General features: G+C 43.4%; 1 protein-coding gene across 2 annotated transcripts in view; it reads left to right on the top strand.

Moving 5' to 3' along the window:
- The window catches only part of LOC139337295 (unconventional myosin-IXAa-like), a 128,801-nt gene that overhangs the window by 75,481 nt on the left and 27,415 nt on the right, over positions 1 to 25,905 (top strand). The window contains exons 7-11 of one of the 2 annotated variants that reach the window (XM_070971822.1): positions 2,409 to 2,506; positions 2,805 to 2,931; positions 7,962 to 8,051; positions 15,021 to 15,137; positions 17,122 to 17,256. In XM_070971822.1, coding sequence (XP_070827923.1) covers positions 2,409 to 2,506; positions 2,805 to 2,931; positions 7,962 to 8,051; positions 15,021 to 15,137; positions 17,122 to 17,256 — 567 coding nt within the window. Of the gene's footprint in view, positions 1 to 2,405; positions 2,507 to 2,804; positions 2,932 to 7,961; positions 8,052 to 15,020; positions 15,138 to 17,121; positions 17,257 to 25,905 lie in introns of both variants that reach the window. The other variant, XM_070971824.1, reaches the window with a different exon arrangement.

Raw genomic sequence — 25,905 nt, 5'->3', positions numbered from 1 at the left:
TAAATAGGTTTCATTCAGTTGTAGCTTATTTTTATCATCTAGCCTTTTTAATTAAAAATTTTAATGTGGATTTGTCTTTCTTTTATATCTTGTTCATGTGTCTTTTTATGTAAAATATGTTGAATTGCCTTGTTTTTAAAAGGTACTACAGCATACAGGTCCATTTGCTTTGCTTGTTATTGATCTTTTTATCTCACTCTTGCAAAGGAACATTTTTATCTCCCCAAATTTTGAACTGTTCCTTAACCGACTTGCTCCCTATGCTCCTTTTCCCCTTTTTCTCTCTCATGTTTTCTCCTTACACAACTGTCCCCTCTCACTGTTTGCTGACACACTGTCTCTTCTCAAGGGTCAGTCAATGACCTCATCAGTCTGTGGCCCCACCATCTAAGGAGATGATGTCACTGTCTTGACAAACCCTCACACACACACACGCACGCACGCACGCACACACACACACACACACACACACACACACACACACACACACACACACACAAACAGAGAAAGCTCAGCAGCCCTTGACAGCTGTCTGAGGATCTGACCAACCCTTTGGGCCTATTTAACCTTTGACCTTCACCACTGGTCAATGTGTGGCAAGCACACTGCAGTAAATAGAGACACTCAGCACTTTGAACAGTGACAAGTGTATACAGATTCCAGATGCAACGTCTGGAGCCAAAAATAGAAAATAAACAAGTTTTTGAGTAAAGATCCCAAAGACCAAACATGTTGTGGATGTTTGCATTTGATGTGTGCAGTTGACTGTTTGGCTCCGGGCCTCAGTGGCTGTGGGTTTGCATTTTGTGCCTGTTTGGGTGTCCGTGGCTTTTGACCATATGGAATGTCTAGTGACGGGGTGGCATGCTGTTTTTGGCACAACATCGACTGGGTGCCTTGACAACATAAATCATGATTAAGTCATGGTAAGTAAAAAGAAAAGCCTCGACTGAATGTACGGAGATTTTAACCAGATCCACGAGTGATCTGTTAAAAAGCTCCATGTGCAGTGTCAGCTGGGCTCCTGACTTGACTCAATTTAGTGAAAACCTGCACCAGAAGTGTTGCAACTGGCCTAAAATTGAAATGTCAAGTCGTGGAGGGAGAAAAGGTTCTTTGTTTAAAATAAGTAAGACGAACAGATTGTTTCTTAATCATCCCTTTGCTGCACTCAAGCATCCCTTTTTTTTAAGTACCAATAGCTAAGGTTTTGGTTTTTGACCAAATATTCTCTAACAACTGGCCAAAATTGATCTCTTTATTTTCTCAACTTCCTTCAACGTATCACATTGTGCTGCTTGGCGCTGAAGCCTAACATACCCAGCAATTTGAAAAGTGGCTTTTCCCGGGTCTCGCCGTAGCTCGAGAAGCCTCAAAACCCCTTTGTTGCAATTGGAGAAGCTCGCTGGAGAACGACGGCGATTGTTGGCTCTGCAGCTCCTGACTAGTTCTAAGCCAAAGGAAAACAATGGAGAGGCAGTGGAGTGTTGAATGTTGAAGTGTAGAAGAGGCAATCCAGAGTGTGGATTATGGGTTCCTGTGTCTTCTCTCGCTGGCCGGTCGCTGTGGTATGTGCTAATTACAGCCTGAAAGAGGCTGGCTGCCGGAGCAGAGACATGCTGACCGACCGGAGGGCCCAAGGAGACACACATACACATAGTCACTGTATACATACACATTTCTGCCTCCTTTACAATCACTGTATGATATTAGCGTCCCCCAGTTGCACAGAAATGTGTTCACAGAGGTGGCTTGTGTTTAGTCTCCTGGAACTGGAAAGCGGGATAGACCCAGAAAGTGTTCTTTCACTTCTGACATGCTGCTTTAATTAATCACTTCAAAGCCAACGTACCATTTGATTGATTAATCGCTGTCATCTGCTGCACTGAGTCAGATGACCGTGATGACATTTTGTCTCCTGTAATCAATTTAGTTCCAACATGGTGGTCTTACCCATCAAAGACATGGCCTCTGCTGTCTGATGTTGCTCTCTGACAAGCGAGGTGTGGACTCCAGTCACATGACTTAATAGACTTAACTTCACTCAGACATTGTTGATCTGGACTTGCAAAACCTCTGATTTAGTGATAAATTTTATAAGTTAATTACACTTTCAGGCAGTGACTTCCTCTGATGTCAGCAGAGACACTCTTTGTCTCAAGTGGCCCTTTTCATATATGAAATATTGTGGGAAATCCCACTTAATCACACACATATTCAGTCATTTAGCTTCTGCAGGACGCTTGTACAAGTATATGCATCCATTGTTTTACAGTGTTCCTCCTCTGTAATAGCATTGTCATCAGTTTGTGTGTTATATATCCATATAAAAAAATCCTTGTGTTGCTGATGTCTCTGTCTGTCTGCCTCTGTTCTTCTGTCTGTGTGCTTCCACCTGAAACCAGCAGGACTGCTTCACAGTGGAAGGAGAGGATTTGAAACATGACTTCGAGCGGCTGCAGCTGGCGATGGAGATGGTCGGCTTCTTACCCACCACGCGCAAACAGTAAGATGAGCTGCGTGACGTATGCAAATGTTCTTATATAACTGGTTTCAGAAGCTCAGCCTGTCTGTTAAAATCTTGGCTTGGGAGTGTTTTTAAGTAGCATTAGCATGGACAGATACGTGTGGTGTTATATTCTTGTGGAAACATATTACCAGCTTAGCAGATGTGGCAGTGGGAAGGGACTTAAAACAAAACAGTCATACTCTTCTCACTCATTGTAGGATGAGCTCAGTAAGACAGAAGGTTAGTTTTCCAGCATCATGTAAACATATTAACAGTAAGTGTCTTTCTTCTTCAGGATCTTCTCCCTGCTGTCAGCTATTCTCCACCTGGGAAACATCCGCTATAAGAAGAAGACCTACAGGGACGATTCCATCGACATCTGCAACCCAGAGGTGCTGCCCATCGTCTCCGAGCTGCTGGAGGTGAGCAGCGCGATGCAACCTTTTCACCAGCACTGCTTTACAGCATTAAGGCTCAAGTCTCAGCAAAGTGGATCTCAGCACTTTTCTCTACACAACTGCAAAATATAACAGAATTTTAGTTTTCATTTGAAAATGCAGTTGGAAAAGCCGCACATAACAGGTCAAAAAACACAACGGTTCGCCTCGCTGACTTTATGCTGAAATACAATACTCTAAATACTTGAAGGATAATAAAAAAGAAGAATTGGAGCAGGGCTTTACCACAGGGCCTGTTTGTTCACCCTAAATGCTTTCTTTGCCATTTTGTCTCCCAAAGTTATTCCATCACATGCCCACTGGAGATACTCCACGGACTTAGTGAACTTTAAAAAACGAGCCGCATCCATCTGAGTGAATGAGTTTTCCTTTTGCTGTGCATTTTTTTAAACGCTTGTGATTCCTGTTGCTAGAGTTTACCTGGGGCTGCACAAAAAGCCTTTTCGAGAGCTGAGGACTCTGCGTACAAGCGCAGCTTGTGGTGACAGTGGAAGTTAAGAGGTGCTTCAGGTCCCAAAGAGCCGTCCGACAATCCAGTGCTTCCACAAAGTACTGTTTGTGTTGAGGCTATTTTCAGACCTCTTGTGCTGGCGTGCTGTTGCGTAGGCGAGCTTTCCCACCAGGAACAAAGAGTCCTCTTTATTGTCCCAGCATCACCTGCGTCGTTAAATCATATTTTAATGATTAGAAAAACATATCTGACCCTGATACGAGCTTCTTTTTAAAGGACCATTGTGAGTCTGTCATACACGAGTCGCCCGTCAGCTCCTTTTCGTGCCTTAATTTTGAGGTGAACAGTTTTGTTTAAACCAGCTGTTATTCTGCAAAGCGCTGCAGATTTCTGCCTCAGCCTGTCATCTGCAAATTGTCAGTCACTTACAGTATGGATGTGTGGTGGGTGGTCAGTGCTTGTCCAATCACATCCTTGCTTGTACAGTCCTTTACTTGTCTAATTGCATATTTGCGAGCAGATTAGTTTGCTCGTTGGCAGCACTTTGTCTCTGTAAATAAAGTTCAAATGAAGTTCAGCCAGCCTCTGGTTTCAGAAACATCATTATGGAAGCAGCACAGTAGACGCAAGACTGCCTCAGACTGTTCACAGACTGCAGTCTCGCTCCATTGTGGACCGTGTCATGCTGATTCATTGTCCCGCTTTTGCTTAATTTAATTTATTTGAACATTTTTCTAACCTCACTTCTGTGTTATTACTGCACAAACAACGACTAAACTGAAAAGCAGCTCTTACAAAGGCTTTGATCTAAGCATATATCTTCCTGACCTCACTAGACACTGCAGTCATTATCCAACATACACTAATCAGTCTGGGCTGTAGGTTTAGACTGCTCTGGACTCTTTATTGTCCATGATGAGAGACATGGAAAAACATTTCCTGGCATGGGTTAACATGCCACACAGCGTTTACAAATTTATGATTTGTGCTGAATTTGGATTCATTCTTGACACCGACTGCAGACCACACACACACATACACGCTGGTCAGTATGCACCGTGAGGACAGCTCAAACATCCACATGCTGTTCTGATTTGCCTTGGGACTGAGGCATGGTGGCGCTTCCCAGTCCCTGTTACAAACCTCAGCGATTAGCCGGATGTGCTTGTTGAGTCACTGACAAAACAATGTCCGAAGTGTGCCGGAGACTCCTGTCAACAGCGCAGCGGGGATGTTATGACTGTGGAGAGCCTGACAGGGTTCCCTTTAACATCCAGACTGGTCTCTTTGACTCCTCAGAGGTCCAGGGAGGCAGTGAGCTGAGCCACATGTTGGCCACATGCTCAGGGGTTAGTGTTTTAAGTTCAAGTTTATTTGGATGTCTGTTAGTTGGTGCAGAGGCAGCGGCTATTTGTCCCCAGGGACATATAAAACATTCTTAAGCAAAGAAGAAGAAAGGAAGGCAAACCAAAACACAGCTTAATGAAATCAAACAGAGTCTCAATGAAACAGCGTTCTGGGGGCATCTTAACCCTTAAGTACAATGTACGGGTGGGACAAAGGGGGGTCAACCAATAGGAAATCTTTGTTTTTTGATGTGAGGAGTGGAGTGGAGGGAGATAATTAAAGAATATGTGATGCTTTTAGTGGTTGCATGTGCCAGCTGGTATAAATTGTGTTTTCCAGGAAGTTAATGTGATGTAATTTTGATATACAAGCGTTAAGCAAAGCGTTCATTAATAAAGAAATCTGTTTGGGAAAGCTAAGAAGGTAAATAGTTGCTTTTCATTTAATTGTAACTTAATAGCAAAGACTGTATTTACTGTATTTGCACTGGAAATGCATTTGAATTGCTTTTATAATTGACTTTACTTGATGGGAAGAGACTGGATGTATAGACCAGACAGTACTGTGCTTAGCACTCACATTTCATTGAGGATGCATGACTTTATTTTAAGATCGGTTTGCTAAATGCAGTTTTGTGTGAGTCATGCATGGCTGGAATTGCTTCAAGGGAAAGTTCAGCTGAAGTGCAGCTACTTGGCTCTGAGTGAGGTCTTAATTTGCATGAATAACCAATGTTGGAAGCAGTCCGTCCTTCACTTTGATATGTAAAATGGACAACATTTCATACAAGATGGGATGTTAGCTACTGCTCTCTCTATTACTGTGAAACACTAATGTGAAGCACCTGTCAAGGAGAACTGATGACTGATGAATGAATAGGACTGAAACTAGCTGGGACTTCCTGTTTCCTGTGGAGGTGGAACTGGAAGAGGAAGTAGCGTTTGTAGGAGCTGATGGACGGCTGACAGACTGGATCCTCTGAGCTGTGGAGTTGAGTGATTCGACCTAACCAGAAACATTCCTGTGCAAAGTGGTAATCAGTCCTGAGAGTGACTCTTACTGTGCGAACAAATCCCACTAAAGCCTGAATTTGTTGATGGTATTTTAATGCTGAAAACAGTTTTTGAGCCTGAGGTCAGTTCAGTTCAGAACGTTCTGAAAAAATTCAGTTAGGTTTTTATTTTCCTTATCAGTAACCACACAGTTTCTTCCAGCATCTTTTCCAGTTTCCACATTTCTAGAATAATTCCAGCCTCAAATTTCACTTATTGCAAATATTTAATGTCCAATTTAGAGTAGAAGATGAAATCAAATTTCACGATATGGTGACGTCTTTACCGTTTACTCCTTAAAAAACACAGGTGTCCTAGTACTGTGTGTTTCTGTCAAAATACACAAAAACATGTCTGCTAACAGTCTTCTGCTGTTTGCAGCATGTCATGAAAATGTGGGGACTGTGCAGCAGGAACAGCAGACTAGAAAGATGACTGATGTCTGCGTTCAGGCACAGCTGTGATTGGTGCACTGAGGGAAATCACTGCTGCTTAGGATCAGTCACTTCTGTTGTGTTTGCTTTTACAAATATAAAAAAAGAGAGAGAGCAGCATCTGTCAGAGCCAACGATTAGCTCGCACAAAATCAGACTTTGGGAAAAAAAAAAAAAACCTGGGTAATTTGAGAACAGAATCACTGACCCCAAACCAGTGCTTACACACTTCTGTGTATTATGGTATTAGAGATGTGATCATAGACGGAGCAGCAAGCCTGTTACCAAGCGACTAATACATGGAAATGTAGCGGCTAAAGACCAATCACCAGGCTCCAGAATAGGCTTTGCTCATAGTCGAGGGATTATCAGGCAGTGTGAAATGAAGTCTGATTATGCCCCCCCCACGGCCCACTCCCACACACACACACACACACACATGCTGCCCTCCTCCCGTCCTCCCTTCTCTGTTTATGTCAAAGTCTTTACAAAGGAGCCAGTTGACAAAACTAGATCCATAATGGTATTAACTCTTACATTAACACCCTGCCTTTTATGCATGAAGACATCATGAAATCACACAAAGACAGGCTGTCACATATGTACACACACATACACACACACACGTGGTCTCAGCAGCAGCTGCTTGGTCCAATCCCATAATCCCTGTAGATGGAGGAGATGTGTGCGGTGACATCTGCTTCTCCCAGTGTGGCCCTGTCATCAATGGTTTGTCCAGGGCCAAGTTTAGAGTCAGTGTGAACTCGCATGCAAGGCCACATAGTATTGTATGTGTATGGACGCAGAATGGTGTTTACGTGCCGATCCTGGCCAGCTGTGTTAGTGAGAAGCAGCAAAATTATTGTGAGCACCAGTTAAGTCGAGCGAAGGGTCAATCAGGGATGAGTCATGTGGATAGAATCCTCTGTCACAGTGTTTGTGATAGTGTGTCTCCACAGTGATGTGTATTTTGACACTGTGCGTTATCAGGAAAGCCAATTGAGAAGCTGCTGATGCTGGAGACAAAATAGCAAAATGGGAATGTTTTTGTCAAAGTGAGTGAATTGAATATCTGATGAATTGTGGTACTTCATCACATGGATGAATCAGTATTGCCAAAAAGCAAACCGGCTCAATGATTTGCAACATTCCCTGCAATAAAGTGAGAGATATTAAAGAAATAACTACCCTGATTTAAACAGTCTACTGTTAGAAATGATCTACCTGTAGACAAATCTGCTGTTGTGTCCTCTTATTGTCCAGCTATGGGTCAGTCATCACCAGCTGTCACTTCTTATCAAATACATATCGCTAATGCTATTTTCTGGACAGTGCAACAACTTTACGTTACGTTTAATGGAGATCAAAGTTCAATCCAAAGCACATTTCTACAATGTTTTCCTGTGATAATAAAAATGTATTTTCAGTCAGAGGCGGAAGTCGGCTGCAAGAAGGCCTGCGTCCTTACTATTCCAAGGACTATGTGGCAGATGAAGGCTGCAGTATCCAAAAAAGCAATTCTCACTTCATCTTAACTTTTGCTATCAATATATAATGCTAACTTTCTATCCCTGAAAACTGTGTTTATTATACTCCGACAGGCCACACCTTAAACAATACGGCCCTCCAATATCATGTCAACATGTAAGAGCTCCAAGTGACAGCAAACTCTGATCTTGACATCATAAATGTGCTTTCTTTGCTCATCAGGTCAAAGAGGAGATGCTGCTGGAAGCACTGACAACCAGGAAGACGGTGACTGTCGGAGAGAGGCTCATCGTACCCTATAAACTGGCCGAGGTGACCTTTTTAGTTATCACAACATCTGCATACAGCACCACATCAAAATGACACCTGCCCACCTGAGTCAAACACGCTGACTCTGTCGGACCCTCTAAAACTGATGACCAGTAAAGTCCCAGTGAGGGACATTTTTTAATCACACTTTCAGAATTTTCTTTCTTGCTACTGATGGTGAAAAGCGCCTGTGTGAGGGTGGTGTGAATGAAATCAGGTCAGTCTCAAGAAAGCAGATTGGAGGGCAATGTTGTGTCATGAAGTGCGTCAGCTGTCGGGGAGATTCTGTGTTTGTGTGTCCATGCTTTGGAGCTTGTCTGGGGAGTTTGTTATGGCACCCCCCCAGCCCCCACTGCTTCTTTCTAAGGCTCTTTTGATAGGGGTCTCTTCCTCTGCAACTTCCTGTTTCCTGTCGAGTCAAGCAACAGCGGGACTTAACCCTGTCCACACAGCCCTCTGGACTGAAACGTACCTCCAGGACGCCTCACTTGACCTAGATAGACTCCTCTGATGTGTATCGTTGCACTAGTGAGCATTAATATTCAGTGGTTTTCGTTTATCTCTCCGTCCCTCAAGCCTGTGATGGTTTGGCGTAGGATTGAATTTGGTCCAGCTCTCTGCTCATGTCTGCCAGGCCTTTTCTCAGTGGAAGGAAATGCTACACATAGATAGTCTGTTACCCTGCTCCGCTCACCCCCCTCATCTGATGTATGGGTTAGTTTAGCCCAACAATGGTTGCTCCCGCTCTCACACGCCCCCCATCTCTCCAGTCATGTGGTCTGGTCTCAGGAATGTGCAACCTCCACTGGAATATACAGTACAGAGGCCAAAAGCCTGATCCTGAGTCTGTTTCTGTTTCTCTCACAAAAATTTCTCTTTTTCTAGACGAGCTCTGTAACGGAGGCTCAGACAATGTGATCAGAAACTTAATTCAGCACAAAGGCTGCAGCTATGATAAACCCTGTCCTGGAGGTTCTGGTGTCACGCTATGGAAGTTCCCTCCGGCCCTTCACAAGATGGCCTTATCTTAAAATGAGCCAGGGGCAAATGGGAATGGACCCGGAGAGAATGACGCGGAGATCTTTCGATTCCTGAAAGTCTCCCATTTGCAGAGAAGGAAAAGAGAAAAAACAAAGAATAGCGTAACTGGAAATCCCCAGATGTGTCCTCTAAGAATATAAAAGAGTCTTATTACCTGTCACTCTGTCACTTAACCTTGCAGTGACATACATTAGTGCTTACATAGTGCGTTTTCTACATTAAAAGTGCTTTATGTTTCAGTTTCTTGCTAAAAAGAAAAAAAACTAGCTCTGTTTTTGGTCTCCACTGAGTCCTAGGGATATATGTGGCTCTTCAGCTGTTTCAAGCTCCACTTTCGTCACCAGCTCTTCGCTAGCTTCCTCTGCTCATGATTTGGTGCAGGGTAGGTAGCGTACAGTGGGTTTAAAGAGCTCTTTGGCTGAAAATAGCTGCCTCGAAATGACTGTGAGGATGGACCAAAGCAGCTCTGGGCTCTAAAAAGAAAACAATGAGCTAGAAAATGCTGTGAAGCTCTGCAGGGCTACAGTCTTGATCCATTATTAATACAAAAATAGAAATTACAACCACTTTAAGTCACGCTAGCACGCATTCAGGTATAAGATTGTACTTGCTCTTGTCAGCACCCTCATTTACATAATACATTCCTTAGCCACTAATTAACTATATGCCTAACCTCAGCCCTTACCCAAACCTTAACCTAAACCTAATTCTAACCCTTAAACAAAGCCTCTACCCTCAAACCACCATTTGAAGCATCGTCCAAAATGTCCTCACATTCCAAAAATGTCTTCACTTTCTATATTTAACACTCAAATTGGTCCTCACAAAGATGGACAGACGACATCACACAGGCAAAAGTGAGGCCGTACCCTGATCTGACTGAGGGCCGTGGGAGCGAGTCGAGGCCACCTGTGGAATCCATAAAACGCCTGTTTTTATACAAAGGAAATGTGGAAAAAAGGACCTGGCAAACGATGCTGCCTCTTCTCAGAAATGATTTCTTCCTACGTGGATGAGAAAGGTTGAGAAAGTGTGCGAGGCAGATGTCCCATCCACCCGCAGTGGAGATTTTGACGAGGCGTCTGACCTTCTGACCCTCAGTGTGCTGCAGAGTAGAGGCTGGATGAGCTCTGGTTGAGTCAGGTGGAATGTGTTGAAGAAGTGCTCAGGTTTGGTTCCAGAGTAATGATGAGAATAAAAAGATTTCCTATTCAAGCAGAGAAGCTGTGCTTGGCAACCTCTAAGGAGGTCAGAGTCTTGAGTTGATTTGCACTTAAGAAATTCAGCTCAATCAGTCATGACAACAGGCTTCACAAAAGATTACAATTTCTAATCAATAGGCCACACTACTGCTAATGTTTTAAGATTTTATCAACACAATGCTAAACTCAAAAAAGGCAGGAAACTCCATATCGGCTTTTTGATCAGTTATGTTCTGTTGTGGTGAAATCTGGGACAGTTTTCTCTCTTTCTGATTATAAACATGCCTCAAATTACAGAGAAATTATTGATAAAAAAAATATTTTTATTGTTTTAACAGTAGTTTTGGTACATATATTTGAGTAGAAAAATCTGCTCTTTTAATATTAACATTCAGCCTTAGCTTTGCTTTATGCTAAGTGCCAATTAGATATTGTTAGCATGCTAACACATTAAACTAAGAGGGTAACTGTACCTGTATGCTAACATGGTTGTTGCGAGGATGTTAGCATGCTGACATTAGCATTCAGCTCAAAGCATCACTGCGCCCGAGTACAGAAGGCACTGTGGTGCATTTGCCTGGTTAGTGCAGTTCATTGAGGCAGATGTAAAAGCTGTCAGTTCAAACCTGGTGTAAACAGCTGGACCGAGACCCATGAGAAGAGGTGGTCTCGGTTCAGTCCCAAACAAACTCTGGAGTGGTTCATTTGTGGTCAGAATGTGATCTGACCTCAATCAGATCCGACTACTAGGCGTGCTCTGCAAGTCTGAGTGAAGCGTCTCCTGTAGCCAGGTATGCTTTGCATAGTGGGACGTGGATGAATGAACTTAACAGTTGCTAGCAGCTAGCCAGGAAACGAATCGAGGTTGGACCTGGACTAGAGCAATGCGGTGTGTTGTATCTGGCCAGTGGACTTCCTTCAGGATCTTCTTCCTGTGTTTACGTTGTTGCTCCTGCCAGAAGATCTGACCAATGAGTGAAGTAAACATTCTCACATGGCTTGTAGAGCTGCATCTTGTGAAAAGAAGCTGAACCAAAACGAGAAGTTCTCCAACTAATCAACTGATTCAGCCCAGAGCAAATGGACTAAAGGTGTGAAAATGCCAGCCTGCATAAAGCAGCTGTATTCAGTTTTATTTCTGTGACGACTGAACGGAAAAAGAAATAAAACTGAAACTAGTAATTACTTATAAAAACTGGTAATACGATAACAATATATAGGGGCCAGGAATCTGTGCAAACCAAAGTTCTGCCCGAGTTTAACCTCTCTTGAAATTAGTGATTATCAAGTAATCAATGAGAGACATTTATTGTAAAATTATGGGGAATTCCAGCCTTCAGCCCACCATGCAGGGTGCAAATGCTGTTGACCTCTGTGGTTTAGCTCAGGTTTAGACGCACTTTATTTCAGGTCTGGTCTGGAGAAGTGAGAGAACAGAAGCGAGTGTATGCGTCTGCGGGTTTACGTGTATGTGTGTGTCTATTAAGGTGCAAATGCATGTGAGCCCATGTCTCTCAAGATAAGGTTTGCTGTCTGACTTTGACAGTTTTGATGTGGCTGCAGATAATCTGACTCCACCACTTCCTTCTTCCTGTTTAAAGACAGACATGTGGAAGGGGAAGTGACGGGGGAGTAACCAGCCGCTCATTCATACATTTGCATTCATCTGAAAGGTTCTGCTTCATATTAGAAACTGTTTCAGAGTCGTTGAAGCCTCATAGTGAGAGTGTAGCACATAGAAACGTATATAGACACACGTGCACATCCACATGATGGACAAAAACAACAACAACTACAGAAATGCAAATTAAAAACATATGCAGGTTGGCATATTGTGGTGAAACATGCACTCACACACAAAACATCCTGCAGCGAGGAAGCTAGCAGGCCACGTGCAGCGCGAGCTCATGCTGGTGTTTCACACCTCCTGTGGTTTTCAGGAGAAAGAAAGAAATGGAAAGAAAGAGAACAACTTCCCCTCAGCACAACCGTATAATCACAAACACCAGCTAAGACCTGCTTTAACAGCCACGACTGTTAGAGTTTACAAAAGTCTCTGATAAAGTCCTGCTAATTATTTTGTCAGTTTCTTGGGTGGCCCACCAGTAAAACATTCTCAGCCCATTTGCTTCCAGCCATGTTCCCTCCTAGTTTGTAACTGGTCCCATTGTGGTGCATAATTAAATTACATGGCAAACACAGAGACAGTGTACGCTCAGTGAGCATGTCAAATGTTCACATCACATCTGCCAATCCCCGGAGTTCCTGCCGAAGCATTTAACTGGTGATTCTTTTTCAAGCGTTGTATAATTCATAACGTCTTACATAAGTTTGTGGGAGCAGGGACGTCACAGGCCTGCTTACTAAAAATATCATAAACAATCAATAATGCAGGAGTGAAGAGGCAGCTTTTAAAATGCACGGTTTTGCTTCATCACGGCTGTTGGCTGCATGTGTCCTCAGCCGGCAGTGCTGGTGAGAGCACTTTAAAAGTGAAGGTATCCACATTCACAGCGCCCCACAAAGGAGGAATATTTGTATTATTTATGGTGATATGATTGATTTAAGACCGTTTGCTTTGTTCAGTTTTTATGTCCTGGTTGTGTGAGTCTGTGTGTTTCAGGAAGCTTCACACCAACTTCCTCTGACAAATTTAGTTTGTCTGAACTTTTTATGTTGCTTCCCCCTGAGCCAGGGTTGTAACACAGTGTATACGTGATATTTTCACTTTAATCTTTACTTCTGTCTTAAGACAGTCAGCTGCTCATATGTACACTGAGACAGATAGGCAGACAGTTAAGAGATCCAAACCCTAATCAATTTCAGCATTGGTTCTTGTTCTGTGGCTTCAGCAGTCAAGAGTTCATCTTACATCTTTTCGAGGACAAAATTCCTTCTTTGTGGAGCTAACCATCCACCACAGCTCAGTAAGTAAAGACTGTCCAGGGAAAAGTGAGTAAATGCACGCGAACTATCTAAGACATCTGCTTGATTTTATCAACTCAGACTGCTGAAGCCTCATTTGAGCTGCATGTCTTAATTTTTCATAATTTCATGACTTGTTTTGTCCCCCATCACTTTGGAAGTGCATTAGGAAGGGGTCTTTCAAAGCTCAGTGTGAATGGTTATGGATGGTGAATGAGTACAGCAAGCAAAGCCTGAAGATCATCTCTTCACTGCAGGAACCGTCTAGAACAAAACACTAAAAGTTTTGTTGTATGATTTATTTTGTCATTTTTTGACAATTGTCATTTTCTTGCAATGTTGGAAGACGACTTTTCTAATTTTGCTCCTGTTGACCAAACCTCTGACTTGTCCCCTGATTGCCCAGCTGGTGGAAATAGTCATTGGTAGGCATCACAACTGGACTAGAACCAGACTACAGTATAGTGTGTGTGTCCGGCATGTCAGCATTGACAGCAGATTAACCGGGAACCTTTCATAGCTTTACTTAACAGGTTAACCAGTTCAGTGTTTGATAGCGTAGAGTCGTGAAATCCAAGGACCCTTGTCAGAATCACTCCGTGTAAATCACAGTGGTTCCACCCTTCTGGTTTCCTATTTGTTTTCAATATGCACTAAATTAAATCTACTCTGATTTGATTACAATGAGCAGGGTATTGAGGTCTGTGTTGTAATGCACAACTATTTCGGGGTTCCTGGCATGAAAACGTTTGACCTAGTTGAAGCAGCTTTCTTTTGTCTTGTTCCATTCCTCATTCAGTCATAACACTTCTCGCTGCCAAGGAACGTGCTCTGGTGTCCAAATCTCCGTTTAAGTCTGCTTATGTTAGCTTAGCATGCATTTCATCATGTCTAAGGATAGAGCATAGTTGCTCTTTGGCTTGTTGAGGCACAATAATGGCTCCTCTTGGCAGAGCTGTCTTTTATGGATCGAAAAGCAATCCATAAAAAAGTTCCAAACAGCGATCTGCAGGTCTGGATGCACTTAAGACTCTGGCTCCTGACCGAAAACACCTAAAGTATTACAGCACTTTGCACAGCAAGGCTACCAAACATATGAACAGTAACTCGGAGTTGTGAGCAGTCTGGGAGCTTTAACACAGAGCCCATGTTTGCCCTCTAGATGCAAACTGGATGTTTGTATTTATGTACTTTTAAATACATAGATATGTATATACACACACACACTAACACACACACACACACACACACACACACACGCACACAGACGTATGTATGTATATGTGTGTGTGTATCTATATAATACAGATTTAAAATTCTTCCCACTGGTCACCACGTCTCTGATCTAACCTCTTGTGGCTTCTGGATCTTTTTCTCAGTCCATCAGATGACTCAGCTTCTCCCTGTGCAGTAGTTCATTAGACCTCTTCTCTGCCCACTTCACACACTTAATATGACACTGATCCAGTTCCAGAGCAGAGAGAGGGAACAGTACTGAACAAAGCTGCTGCAGCGTGCAGGTGTTCGGGGTTTGATATGGTGAAGTCAGCCGGTTTCTGTTGTATTTCTGTCACACAATGAAGAGACAAAATGAATATGTTAACGAATAGATGTGAGTGTTTTACGGGTTGCTGAAGTTTTCCCTCTGCATGCATTTAACACTTGTTACTGCAGTGAGGCTGGAAGCGATAAAACACATTCACCGAGCTTAAACAGGCTCCTGTTCCATATTCAGAAATCCATATGTTTTGGATCAGGAAGAAACTGACATGTTCTGTGTGTGTTGTGTGTGTTGTGTGTGTAGGCGGGCACGGTGAGGGACTCCATGGCCAAGTCATTGTACAGCGCACTGTTTGACTGGATTGTGTTCAGGACCAACCATGCTCTGCTAAACAACAAGGACCTGGAGGACAATTCAAAGGTAGGAATGAAAACACGCTCAAAGACATCTCGTGCTCACACACACAAATTGTATGACAACTCTATTGAAAATAGACAAATCTAACAGTTGAAAAGGATCACAACAAACTCAACTACAAATACACACTTTAAAGGTACAGTATGTATTTAAATTGTTTGTCCGATTGATTAAAGAACTTCTCTGTTCTGTTCTCATGCATTGCTGTTGAACATTCATATAAAAGGCATTGAAGGGTTTTTGTCTTAGTCTCGCTCTCTGAAATGAAAAAAGCACCATTAACCACAGTTTAACCACATGTGAATGTCACTTTAAACCGCTCAGCTGAACTGGCTGAACTGCACCACCACCAGGATGAAACATGCTTCACGTTGAGCTCACAGATGAAGCGTTGTGCTTTGTTATAATACAGTTTATCTGAATCTTGTTTGAGCTGGATTTTACTGCATTTTAACCCTTGATGTTACCTTGCCAAAATGAATTAGATCACCTGCAAATTGTCCAACACCAACCAGACAGCTGTAAAGCTCCTTGAGTCAACCAACCGTAGACAGCTTTAAGTACTTAGGAATATTCTTCGACAGCAAACTCTGTTGACTCAATAGTTTGAGCCAGCACACACAAGGGCTGCGCACCATTTAGCTTTACTAGTTTCAAGGTGCTGCTGCTGTGGATGCTGGCTCTCTGACAAGCTGACTGACAGCTGTGTTAACAGTGTTAATGACAGCTGTGACTCTGCTGTATGACCAGTGAAAAGGAAAAGGTCTGTTCTACTGATGGAGGATAAACGTTTACCTCCTACATCAACGTCCCTTTGTCTTCTTCCTGACTCCCTATTGTTCTTTTTGTCTTTCCTTTGTCTGAGGCATATTTCCCCATCCTTCTGTCTTTCTGTCCTTCTGTCTGTCCGTCCCTCTGTCTGTCTGTGCCTCTGTCTGTCTGTCCTTCTGTTTGTCAGTCAAGACTCCCTGATTTCTGGCTTTCTCCACTCCCAGAGGCAGGGAGTGGTGTGATATGAAAATTCCATTCTGCATGTGTGTCTACACGTGTGTATATGAGTGCATATATATGTGTGTGTGTGTGTGTGTGTGTGTGTGTGTGTGTGTGTGTGTGTGTGTGTGTGTGTGTGTGTGTGTGTGTGTGTGTGTGTGTGTGTGTTGGAGTGGCAGCTGGCGAGTCAGACCCTGTGGGGGCATCTAAAGGATTAGAAAACAGAACATTCTGTGTGTGCGCGCGCGCGTGTGTGTGTGTGTGTGTGCGTGTGTGTGTGTGTGTGTGTGTGTGTGTGTGTGTGTGTGTGCGTGTGCGTGTGCGTGTGCGTTTGTGTTTGTGCATTTGTGAGCGCCAAGAACATTTGGGCAGATGGCGTCAAGTTCCCCTCAGCTCAGTTTACCCCCTGTGGTCCTCGGCTGTCCCTGTGCAGTGTTTGTGTGTGCGTGCGTGCATGTGTGTGTGCGTGCGTGCGTGTGTGTGTGTGCTTCCTTTGGCACTGACATCATCCGTGTGTGTGCGTGCCCTCCCTCAGTGCTGTCAGGGGGTCGATGAGGTTGCACTTTCTGTCAAGGTCATTGTTCTTATGTACTGATAACAGCTTATATATGCAGCTTTTGCTCATGTGTGTTTTTATGGCAGAATTTTAAATAAATTGCCCTTCAGAGAGAAATAAAACACTGCTGGATAAAAATAAATGAAATTGGAAACAGCTTTTACAGTCCATTTCATAATTAAAGGCCTTCTTTGAGTGAACGCCTCCTTCAGATGGTGCATTAATGATATATGATGATGATAAGAATCTCAGTGACACCCGGGGGAGCTGCTGGGTCACTGAAGCTGTAAAGAATGGGATATAAAAAGAAACACAATAAAAATGTCTCTAAATAAAGATGACAAAGAGTCATAAATTTTTGCTGATGCTTACAGTGTTGCCAGAGGATGTGTTTTCATCTTTTGTATATAGCTGAAATGAGCTGTCTGTGTTTTTCACCAGATTCTGTCCATAGGAGTTCTGGACATCTTTGGCTTTGAGGATTATGAGAACAACAGCTTTGAGCAGTTCTGCATCAACTTCGCCAACGAGCGGCTGCAGCACTACTTCAACCAACACATCTTCAAATTAGAGCAGGTACTGAGCAGTGAACTGTGCCATTTCAGCCCCTTCTTCACCATCCACACAATGATTATTGTGTGGCTGCTGATAACACGTCATTGCATTTTGTGTTTCGCCGCCTCTGTGACGATGTTGGGAACGCCCAAACATTCATACACCAGCTGCTACCTCATGTCTTGGTCTCTAGTGATGTCAGTGTCTGCACTGGCGTCACATTATTGTCATCTGCAAAAACGCCTGTCTGCTTTTGATTGATTGAACTGATGGAGGGAAGAATAGGCCCCTCACTGACTTTGCAGTTTTCCTTCATACGTCCAACACGTGAAGATGGACGACTTCCTCTTCAGAGCGTTGAACGCAGAACAATAAGGCTGCAGCAGCACAAAAGCAGGAGCTGCTTTCGTGCTGCACACTCACTGACATCTTTTTCATACATCTTGGTTATTTAGCCCCATGCTATGCTCACTGTGCTAACCGCACTGTCAATAATAATGGCTGGGAACAGTATTGGATAAAACAAATTCAATCATAGTCACTGCAAGCACACCACAAACAACAGTAGTCAAGAACAAGTATTCTAAAAATAGATTAGTATAGGAACACGAAAACTTGATTGACAAACATGTCAAATTATTTACATTTTTCATCATGCCAAGTATCACAAGTGAATGAACATTAAACAGTCATTGGCTTCCTTGCCAAGAGCAATATGAGAAGATCAATACCTCTGTCACTGAACTAGCACTCTTTTTGCTTTCGATGATGGAAAATGATGTGCGACAGTCATCTTTGCAGCTTTTTGGTGAAAAATAGAAGCTTGGTTTTCTCACTGCGGCGTCGTTTGTGATTAGGGGTTGAGTCTAACTTCTCTTTGTATAATAATAATAGCATACTGTTGTAGTTTTACTGTTGTTATTCTTTTGCTGAGTGGCACCAGATTAATACTGTCAGATGTTTCACTGACGCAAGCAGCCGGTCTTTGCAAGCTGAATATTCCCCTGTATGATTGCTTTGTGCTGGACAGCCACGTCCCCCCTGACATTACAGCACAAGCAGCTGTAATTATGTAGCTAGCTTAAGTTAGCAGGCACATCCATTGAAGTTGAACGTCAGCGCTGAATTAAGCAGGCTGACAGGCTGGGCTAGAGTGCAGAGCTGCATGCTTCCTGACAGCTAAATGCTGCTAACACGCAGCGTTTTTAGCTTTTTGTAGGTTTGAGTAAATTTTTTCTGACTTGGCTTGCTTTGTTTACTCTTTATGCCTCTGAAAGGCCCAGCACTCCCTCTCTTTTTGTTTCGTCACTCTTTGTCCTCGCTGTGCTGATCAGAGAGACGTCAGCTCTGACTTCCTAACCTCCCTCTCTCTTTCACTCACAAGGCTGAACCACTAATCCCTGACCAGCTATATTATGTATTCATTATCCTCATTTATTCAGACACCAACTGCCAAACCGCTTAATATTCACTGCACGTTTTATTTTTTTTCAAAATTGCAACCATAGAACAAGTGAGAGAGCAATGAGAGGCCAAGAAAAGAGAAGACATTTCAGGGAAGATAATGAGTCTCAATCAGATGGACTGTGTCACAGTGGCTGTTGGCTCTCAACCCTGATTGGCGGTGGCAGCTGAGCAGGCGGGCCTATCGCTAAAGGCTAAATGAGGAGGGGAAAAAAAATAGCAGCGTTTCAGCAACGAGTGCAGCGATGTCCCTTCACCCTGAATGAAGATTGCAGACTGCCAATGCGCTAATGGTTCTTTTATCTGACTGTTAGCCCTCAGGCTTTACACACACACACACACACACACACACACACACACACACACACACACACACACACACACACACACACACGCTGCAGGATGTGACACGTACAAACAAACAGGTTGTGTTGCAGTAAATGAAAGATTGACGGTTAAGCACTCAGCCTGAGCTGTACTTGGTGTTTAGTGCTGATTAGCCAGTGTTATCATGCTAATAGGCTAAGGTGAGATAGTGAAGGTGGAAAACTTGATAAGCATCAGCCCGTTTGTGATTGTGAGCATGTTAGCATGCTGATAATAGCATTTAGCTGATAGCTCCACTGTTCAGCCTTCCAGAGATGTGAGCGTGTCTTTATTAAATCCTTCACTGTCTGCAGAGAAGAGCATACAGAAGTATTTTTGTCAGCATTAGCTGCCTGCTGCACTTTTTAATGTGCTATAATTGTTCATTCTGTGACAGCAGGTGCTCCTCGATGGTTATCTCTGTTTTGATGAAACCTTTCACTTCAAGGTTTCTTCCTGTGTTATGCTCAACTAATAAGTGTCAAAGTGCTGCTGAGACGCTCGCCCTCGCAGGACGGTGCCTAATATTATTTCAGCAGAGTTCACGTTTATTATCCTTTAATCACGGGGGTCCTCCAAACCTTTGGCTCTCTGCCCCTCCTCAGTTTATTTGACAGGACAACACTTGAGGTGGTGCTGAGTTCTGGGGCCCCTCCAGGGCAGGTTGGTCGAGCTTCCTGATCGAGAGTTGCCAGATCTTTACTGATTTGTGTTTGTTTGAATAAAGTTGTGCAGTTCACGCCACGGGCCCCCTCTAGCCTCACTTTGACGTCATGAACAGAGAAAGCACTCCACACCTTGTCTGTTGCATTGAGCCTTAGTTTTAGGACACCAGGCTCGATATCACCAAAATGGAGATGAAGTTTGAAGATCTGTGCTGCTGCTTGTCTAAAAATCCCTCTTACTGGGGACCTAATAATGATAACAAGCTCCTTTTTTGTTTGGCTGAAGCAGAAATATGAAAATCAAACTCGGCACAAACATTTGTTGTTATTGCTTCAAAGCAGCTGTGTTTGCATTCTTTCATTGACGCGATGATCCAAGACGAGACTATTCATAATCTCTGTGTTTACGTCCTTTCATTCACTGTGGCGAGCAGAAAGTTCGCAGGAGAAAATGTTTATCTAAACGTGTGTTACTGAAAAGGAGCAGATAATTGAGCCTTTCTTCGTGTTTGCTCCACTCTTGACTTCTTTTTCAAAGATCGGAGAGTTCTTGGAGGAGAAAACAAGCAGCCCAGGCTGACCAATCACGGCTCTTGTGGTCTCCATGTAGCTGCTGTGGCCCCAACATGAAGTTTTCGGGAGGTGCAGTTTAGCAGCCATGTTCATACAGTAGAGCGCTAATACGCCATAACCCCTTGACACAAAACTATAAATCCAGCCTCAGGTGTGTGTCTCGGATCAGATGATACCTTCAGTTGGAAGTTTGACTTTGGGCCTCTCATTTTTTGATAAAGACCAAATCGATGAAGTTGTAACTTGTTTTGTGTGAACATATGAACCTCCGCTCTCTCCTTTGAGGTGATTTTCATTTTCTCCTTCCTCCGAGCTTCACCCCCCTCCAGCCAATCAGTTGGTCTTATCAGCGTTGTGTGTTTACCTTCAGAACAGCAGCCAAAGCTAATAGGACCACACCAACTACAACTATCAGTGAGGTGGAGGAGGGCGTGTGTGTGTGACTCTCCACTTCAGTGTTTACACTCAACACGCCAATTGGTGCTTGATTTCTTTTCTGTGTGAGGACGGTGTATCAAAGGAAGAAAACACATGACAGGCACCGCCCTAGGCAAACATACTATCCTGTTTGACTCCTGAGATGCCCTGAGTAAAGAAACAAAGAGCATCTGGCCAGGTTTACCTTCATCTGATAGGAGGGGAGACTCCCGCTGCCCATGTTATCGAGTTCATTGGAGGAGTCCAGCAGGAGTAATTATAATGGTCACACTGATAAAGTTTATTATTCATAGATTGGAAACATGAAGTTTTGGTCTTTTGATGCAGATTTTCCTCTCTGCACTCTTATTCAAATCACACACTTCCTTGACGTCATGTTTGTGACTCATGCTGGTCCACAGAGTCCCAGTTCTGGTCTTTCTTGCCGGACTACAAATAGCAAAACCCACTTACAGTACAGAGCATATTTAATGGCAGCAGGCGAGTCTTTGTTGGTCCTCTCTTTGCTTTTAAAAACCACCAGAACTTGCTCCAGCTCCCATTACTGCACCGCCGTTCCTCCTGTCTGCTCAACAAAAACACTCTGCTGTCATAAGACGAGAGAAAGGCGCTGAGGGAGGGAGAAATATAAAGAAAGGAGAAACAGAGTAATAGCGGCTGAAAACTGCACTGCACAGCAGAGGACAGCTGCAGAGTTGACTAACAGATGGAGGGATGATCACAAATCCTGACCAACCTCACTGACCACCACAGCAGAACTTCCTGCTTTCTTCAGCACAGGAAGTCTCATCTGCTCACAGGTTTTTGTCTGAGATTTTTACATCTGCGTCTCTGTGCATAGTAGTCATCTGACACTTTAAAGGGTCAGTTCACCTCATTTATTTCAGCGTGAGTGTTGGGGACACTGCCTATGAAGGAATGGCACAGCTGCAGGTTGAATTTTGTGTGGAAAAGTAGCAATGCTGCAGTCTAGACATGCTTTGTTGTAACGGTCCTGCATTCAAACATTTACCTGAGTAAAAGTATGAAGAATTATTATAAAAAGGATGTACCTTTATACTGCTGCACAGTTTAATCTATGATTATACGTCATCATTTATATGTTGATAATATTTTGCATGAAGTATTTAGTCCTGAGTTACTTGCCATCACTGGGGAACGCACAGAAGCAGAAATACTCCTCAGGCAGACTCTCAAAGTGAACCAGGACAACACTCAAAGCTTCATTATTGACCCGTGTGAGATGGATCGATCCCTGTTTGAAACCTGCTGTGCAATCAGCAAGTCTTAATAGAAACCAGGATTCGTCAGCATAAAGAGTCTTTACTGAAAATCATCTGGTTTTGGTGAGCACTTCTTCAGTTCAGCTCCGTCTTTGTTGTCCTGCTTGGACTGAGGGAAGACATCTGCTGGGCTCATGTGCTCTGCGTTACGCTGTGCTGTCGCTGTCTGACTGCGTCTCTGTGTCTCCAGTTTAGATAAGTCTATCATTTTCATCTGACCTCTCCTATCTGCTGCCTTGTTTTGATTTAATGTCTCCGTTCTCTGTAAACTCTGCTTGTCGGCCCTCAGGGTCCAGAGCTCTGTTGCTTTGTCTGTTTCATCAGGTCTTTAGTGGCATTCACTCGCCATTCTCAGGCTCATCAGAGCTTTAACTGCACCGCTGTAGACAGCCAGCCCCCGGACCCCACTCCAACTGAATTTAGAGATATTGAAGGATCTGGATCTGGCATTAGTTTTCATTATCAAATACTCAACTAATTTCTCAACTGATGAATTAATCATGTTGTCTAGAAAATAATGAAAAATGACCATTATTGTTAACCCCAACCAAAATACATTAAGTTTGCTAATATGTTGGAAAAATCTTCACATTTAAGAAGCTGGAAGCAGCAACAATCTCAATTTTTTTTTAATTAATTAAAGATTTGTTGAAGTTGACAGTTAGTTTACTGTGACAGTCTAAACAGTCACTTGTTTCAGCTCTGCTTCAGTCAGTAGCAGCTGCTGAGATCAGAGGTCGATGAAAATGCGAAGACTTGTTTTGCAGCACACACAAAAAGTCTCTGAAAGCAGCTGTTTCTCAGTCGCTGGATATGGCATCTCTGGCACTTCATGATGGAGCTCCGCTCGGCCGAGCCACCTCCTCTGCATGCTTCTCAAACTGAGTCACAGCTCTGCAGTCCTCAGTCCGCCGGCCCAGCTGTTTGCATACATGTGCGCATGCAATAAAATGGCTGATGAGCATGTGCGTGTTTATCTCTTTATCTGTGTGTCTGCATCTAATCGTCTCCCTGAGTCAACACATGTGCTCGCAATCCCTCTCACAGACACAACAGAGTCAGGCAGAAGAACTGACTCAGTCGTCGATAAGTGCTCGGCTTGATGAGATTTAAACAAAAGCACACGCATGCAACTTTTTTTTTTACGGCTCTAATTTTGTTTTGCTTGATCCGGTGCAACGTCTGAGTGAAAACGAAAACACACCACATGTTCTGAATGCCTCGTCAGTGATTCAGCCGCCCAAAAAGGAGGTGGCAGACGTGTCGCACGTGTAAAAGTATCTGCTTTGAATACTTGACTGCTGTCTCATTCTGCTAATTGACTGTCAAAATGTTTGACATTTTTTTCCTTTATTACCGTAATGCTAGTTCAAGAGCACATGCCCACACTCACACCAGCATGCGTGGGCGTAATACGTCACAGCACACACAATCATTTATTATTATAGCATCACACATGCTAGCACACACACACTTGTATGTCATACACACACAGTCCTGTTTCCTGCTGGGTTTATTTATTTATTTATTTATGCGTGCACGTTTGTGTCAATGCTGGTTTTGTAACAGCTTGACGTGAGTTCATTTGTAAGAGACTTTCTCACCAGGCCAATCGAAGCGTGAAGTGTGTGTGTGATATCACTTTTATGTAACGAGGACGTCACATTGAGGTTAGAACGTATTTTGCAATTGAGACCTTGCCAAGACAGAGTCGAATAGCAGCATCAAGCACATGAACAGGACAAGAACATCAAACCACCTTAACAACAGTAACCCTGTAACAAAGACACAGTGAGTAACTCTGAGCTAGCAGTGACCACTTCCTCTATTCTTTAAAGGGTCTCAATTTTGAGTTTAGCCTGCATATTGAGGACAAAGGACTGCAACAGAAATGCTTGCTTTGCCAACCTCTGATCTGATACTGTAGAAGAGACTTTAAACTGAAGCCTTTTGTGTGACATAAGATTAAAGCTGCTTCGCGGAAATGAAGAACTTCTGTTTCATCCAAGTATGAAATTTGCCTGAGATAATCTTATAGATTAAGATGCAGCTGTGCTGGAGCCAAGTGGGGCATGGCCATCCCATCATGCTGTATGAGGGACAGTGATGGAAGCTAGGAGAAGTAACAGACCTTAAGGCTGAGTGATACGGGTGGGACAAGGTGGACGGTGAGACAAACGTATAAATAGTATCACCTTCGTCCATCTGACTCAGAAAGAGGCTGAACGGAGTGTTTTCTTCAGCCTGTGCAGAGACGGTTTGCCAGTCAGTGTGAATTTTAATGTCTTTGTGAGTCAGAGAGGCATCAGGTTAAGACACTGTTCAACAATCTGACTGAATATTTGAAGCACACTGACACCTGAAGGGTGGTGATCCATCTGTCCATCCATCGGTCCATCTGTTCGTCCAACGCTTTGGTCCACAGATAGTTATCTTTACATATTCTGAACAGAGTGCCGTGACATTTGGAACAGATATTTATGGTTCCTGGAGGATGATTTCTGACTTTTCTTTTGCTGCTGTATCTTGAATGTGGAGTAGCCGTTCTTACAACACACTTGTTTTCTTTGGCTTTTTCCCCAGTTTATAACTTTCTGTTTTGTGGTTTGCGCTGATATCCTTGTTTTTGTTCTCCATTGTCTGCTGTTCAGTCTGTCTCTTCTCTTTCTCATGCAAAGCTCTTTCTGTTTGAAAAAGTGATCAAATGGAGTTTGCTTGCATTTGTCTAGGGCCAGCATCAAGTCACAAATTACCCTGGAAGAAAGCTCAGTCGATCAGAACAGTTGGAGATCTGAACTTCTAGGTGGCTGTTTGTTAAACTGATGTGCATATTGGTGGTACCCATAGGATGACACTCAACTCTTTTCTTACCATTTTTCCCCATTTAAACTAAAGAAACATCAGTGTACAGCCCCGTGAAACGTACTGAGCACATTCATGTTCGTCAGAGGAGCCGTTTGTCTGTCTTACACATCTGGCATAATCTAACAGGCACATTGCGATTACATTTTCTGAGCATGCTTCCAAAAGGGAGGAATCGTTTTGTTTTTAATGATCCCACTGCTTTTCATCTAACTACTAGCAAGGCTCTAACAACATCAAAACAGCAGTATGTTGTTCTTTCCATCGTGTGGTGTTGGGGGATGTAAAGAATACTGCAGCATCTGGGGGCTCCTGCCATACTGTAAGTGCTTCTGTTATTTTTGTTATTGATTTACCTGAAACAAACACTCCTTTTCTTCCATTTCTCTTCAGATTGGCTCACCGCCTTCCTGGTGCTGACCATTAAAATTTAATGTTATTCAGGAAAGGTTTGCTGAGTCTGCAAGAAGTCCAGCAAACACACTGTGACCTGCAAAGCCGCTGGAGCAGGAACTGTTAACATGCCTCGCTCAAATTTACCTGAGCAGTAGCTTTCCAGGGAGAGGGGAGCGCTCCCCTCCCACTCTTCGTCCAGGCTGGCAGAGCGATTGTTTGTCATTGGTTGCTCCCATAGGAGTATTAAAAGGACACGGATCATAAAGCTCAGTCATCACTGGCCCCTGAGGGCCACATAGATGCTACCAATCTGACTGCGGTTTTACTGACAGCCAACAAGCAGCCAGGTGTTTTCATAGAGGAGCTTCAGGTTTTTAGTGCAGTGAAAGCTTGGGCTCTTTGTGGTGGAGAGTTTGCACAAGTAGAATAAATCTCAGCCGCAGTTTATTTCTCGTTTCACCTTGAACATTTCAGGAGGAGGAGACGGCCCTTTCCACTGAAGCTATCATGAAAGTGGGCGCCAGATTGTTTCTGTGTTGCTGCTCTGTGGCAAACAATAGATGACAGTTGTTGTTGTATGTGGACATCAAGGTTCCTTCAGAAGTGCTGAGTCAGTCTTATTC

This window comes from Chaetodon trifascialis, chromosome 10 (assembly GCF_039877785.1).
Source record: "Chaetodon trifascialis isolate fChaTrf1 chromosome 10, fChaTrf1.hap1, whole genome shotgun sequence".
NCBI lineage: Eukaryota > Metazoa > Chordata > Actinopteri > Chaetodontiformes > Chaetodontidae > Chaetodon > Chaetodon trifascialis.
The sequence above is the reverse complement of the archived record's forward strand: the minus strand, read 5'-3'. Positions and strand labels throughout refer to the sequence as shown.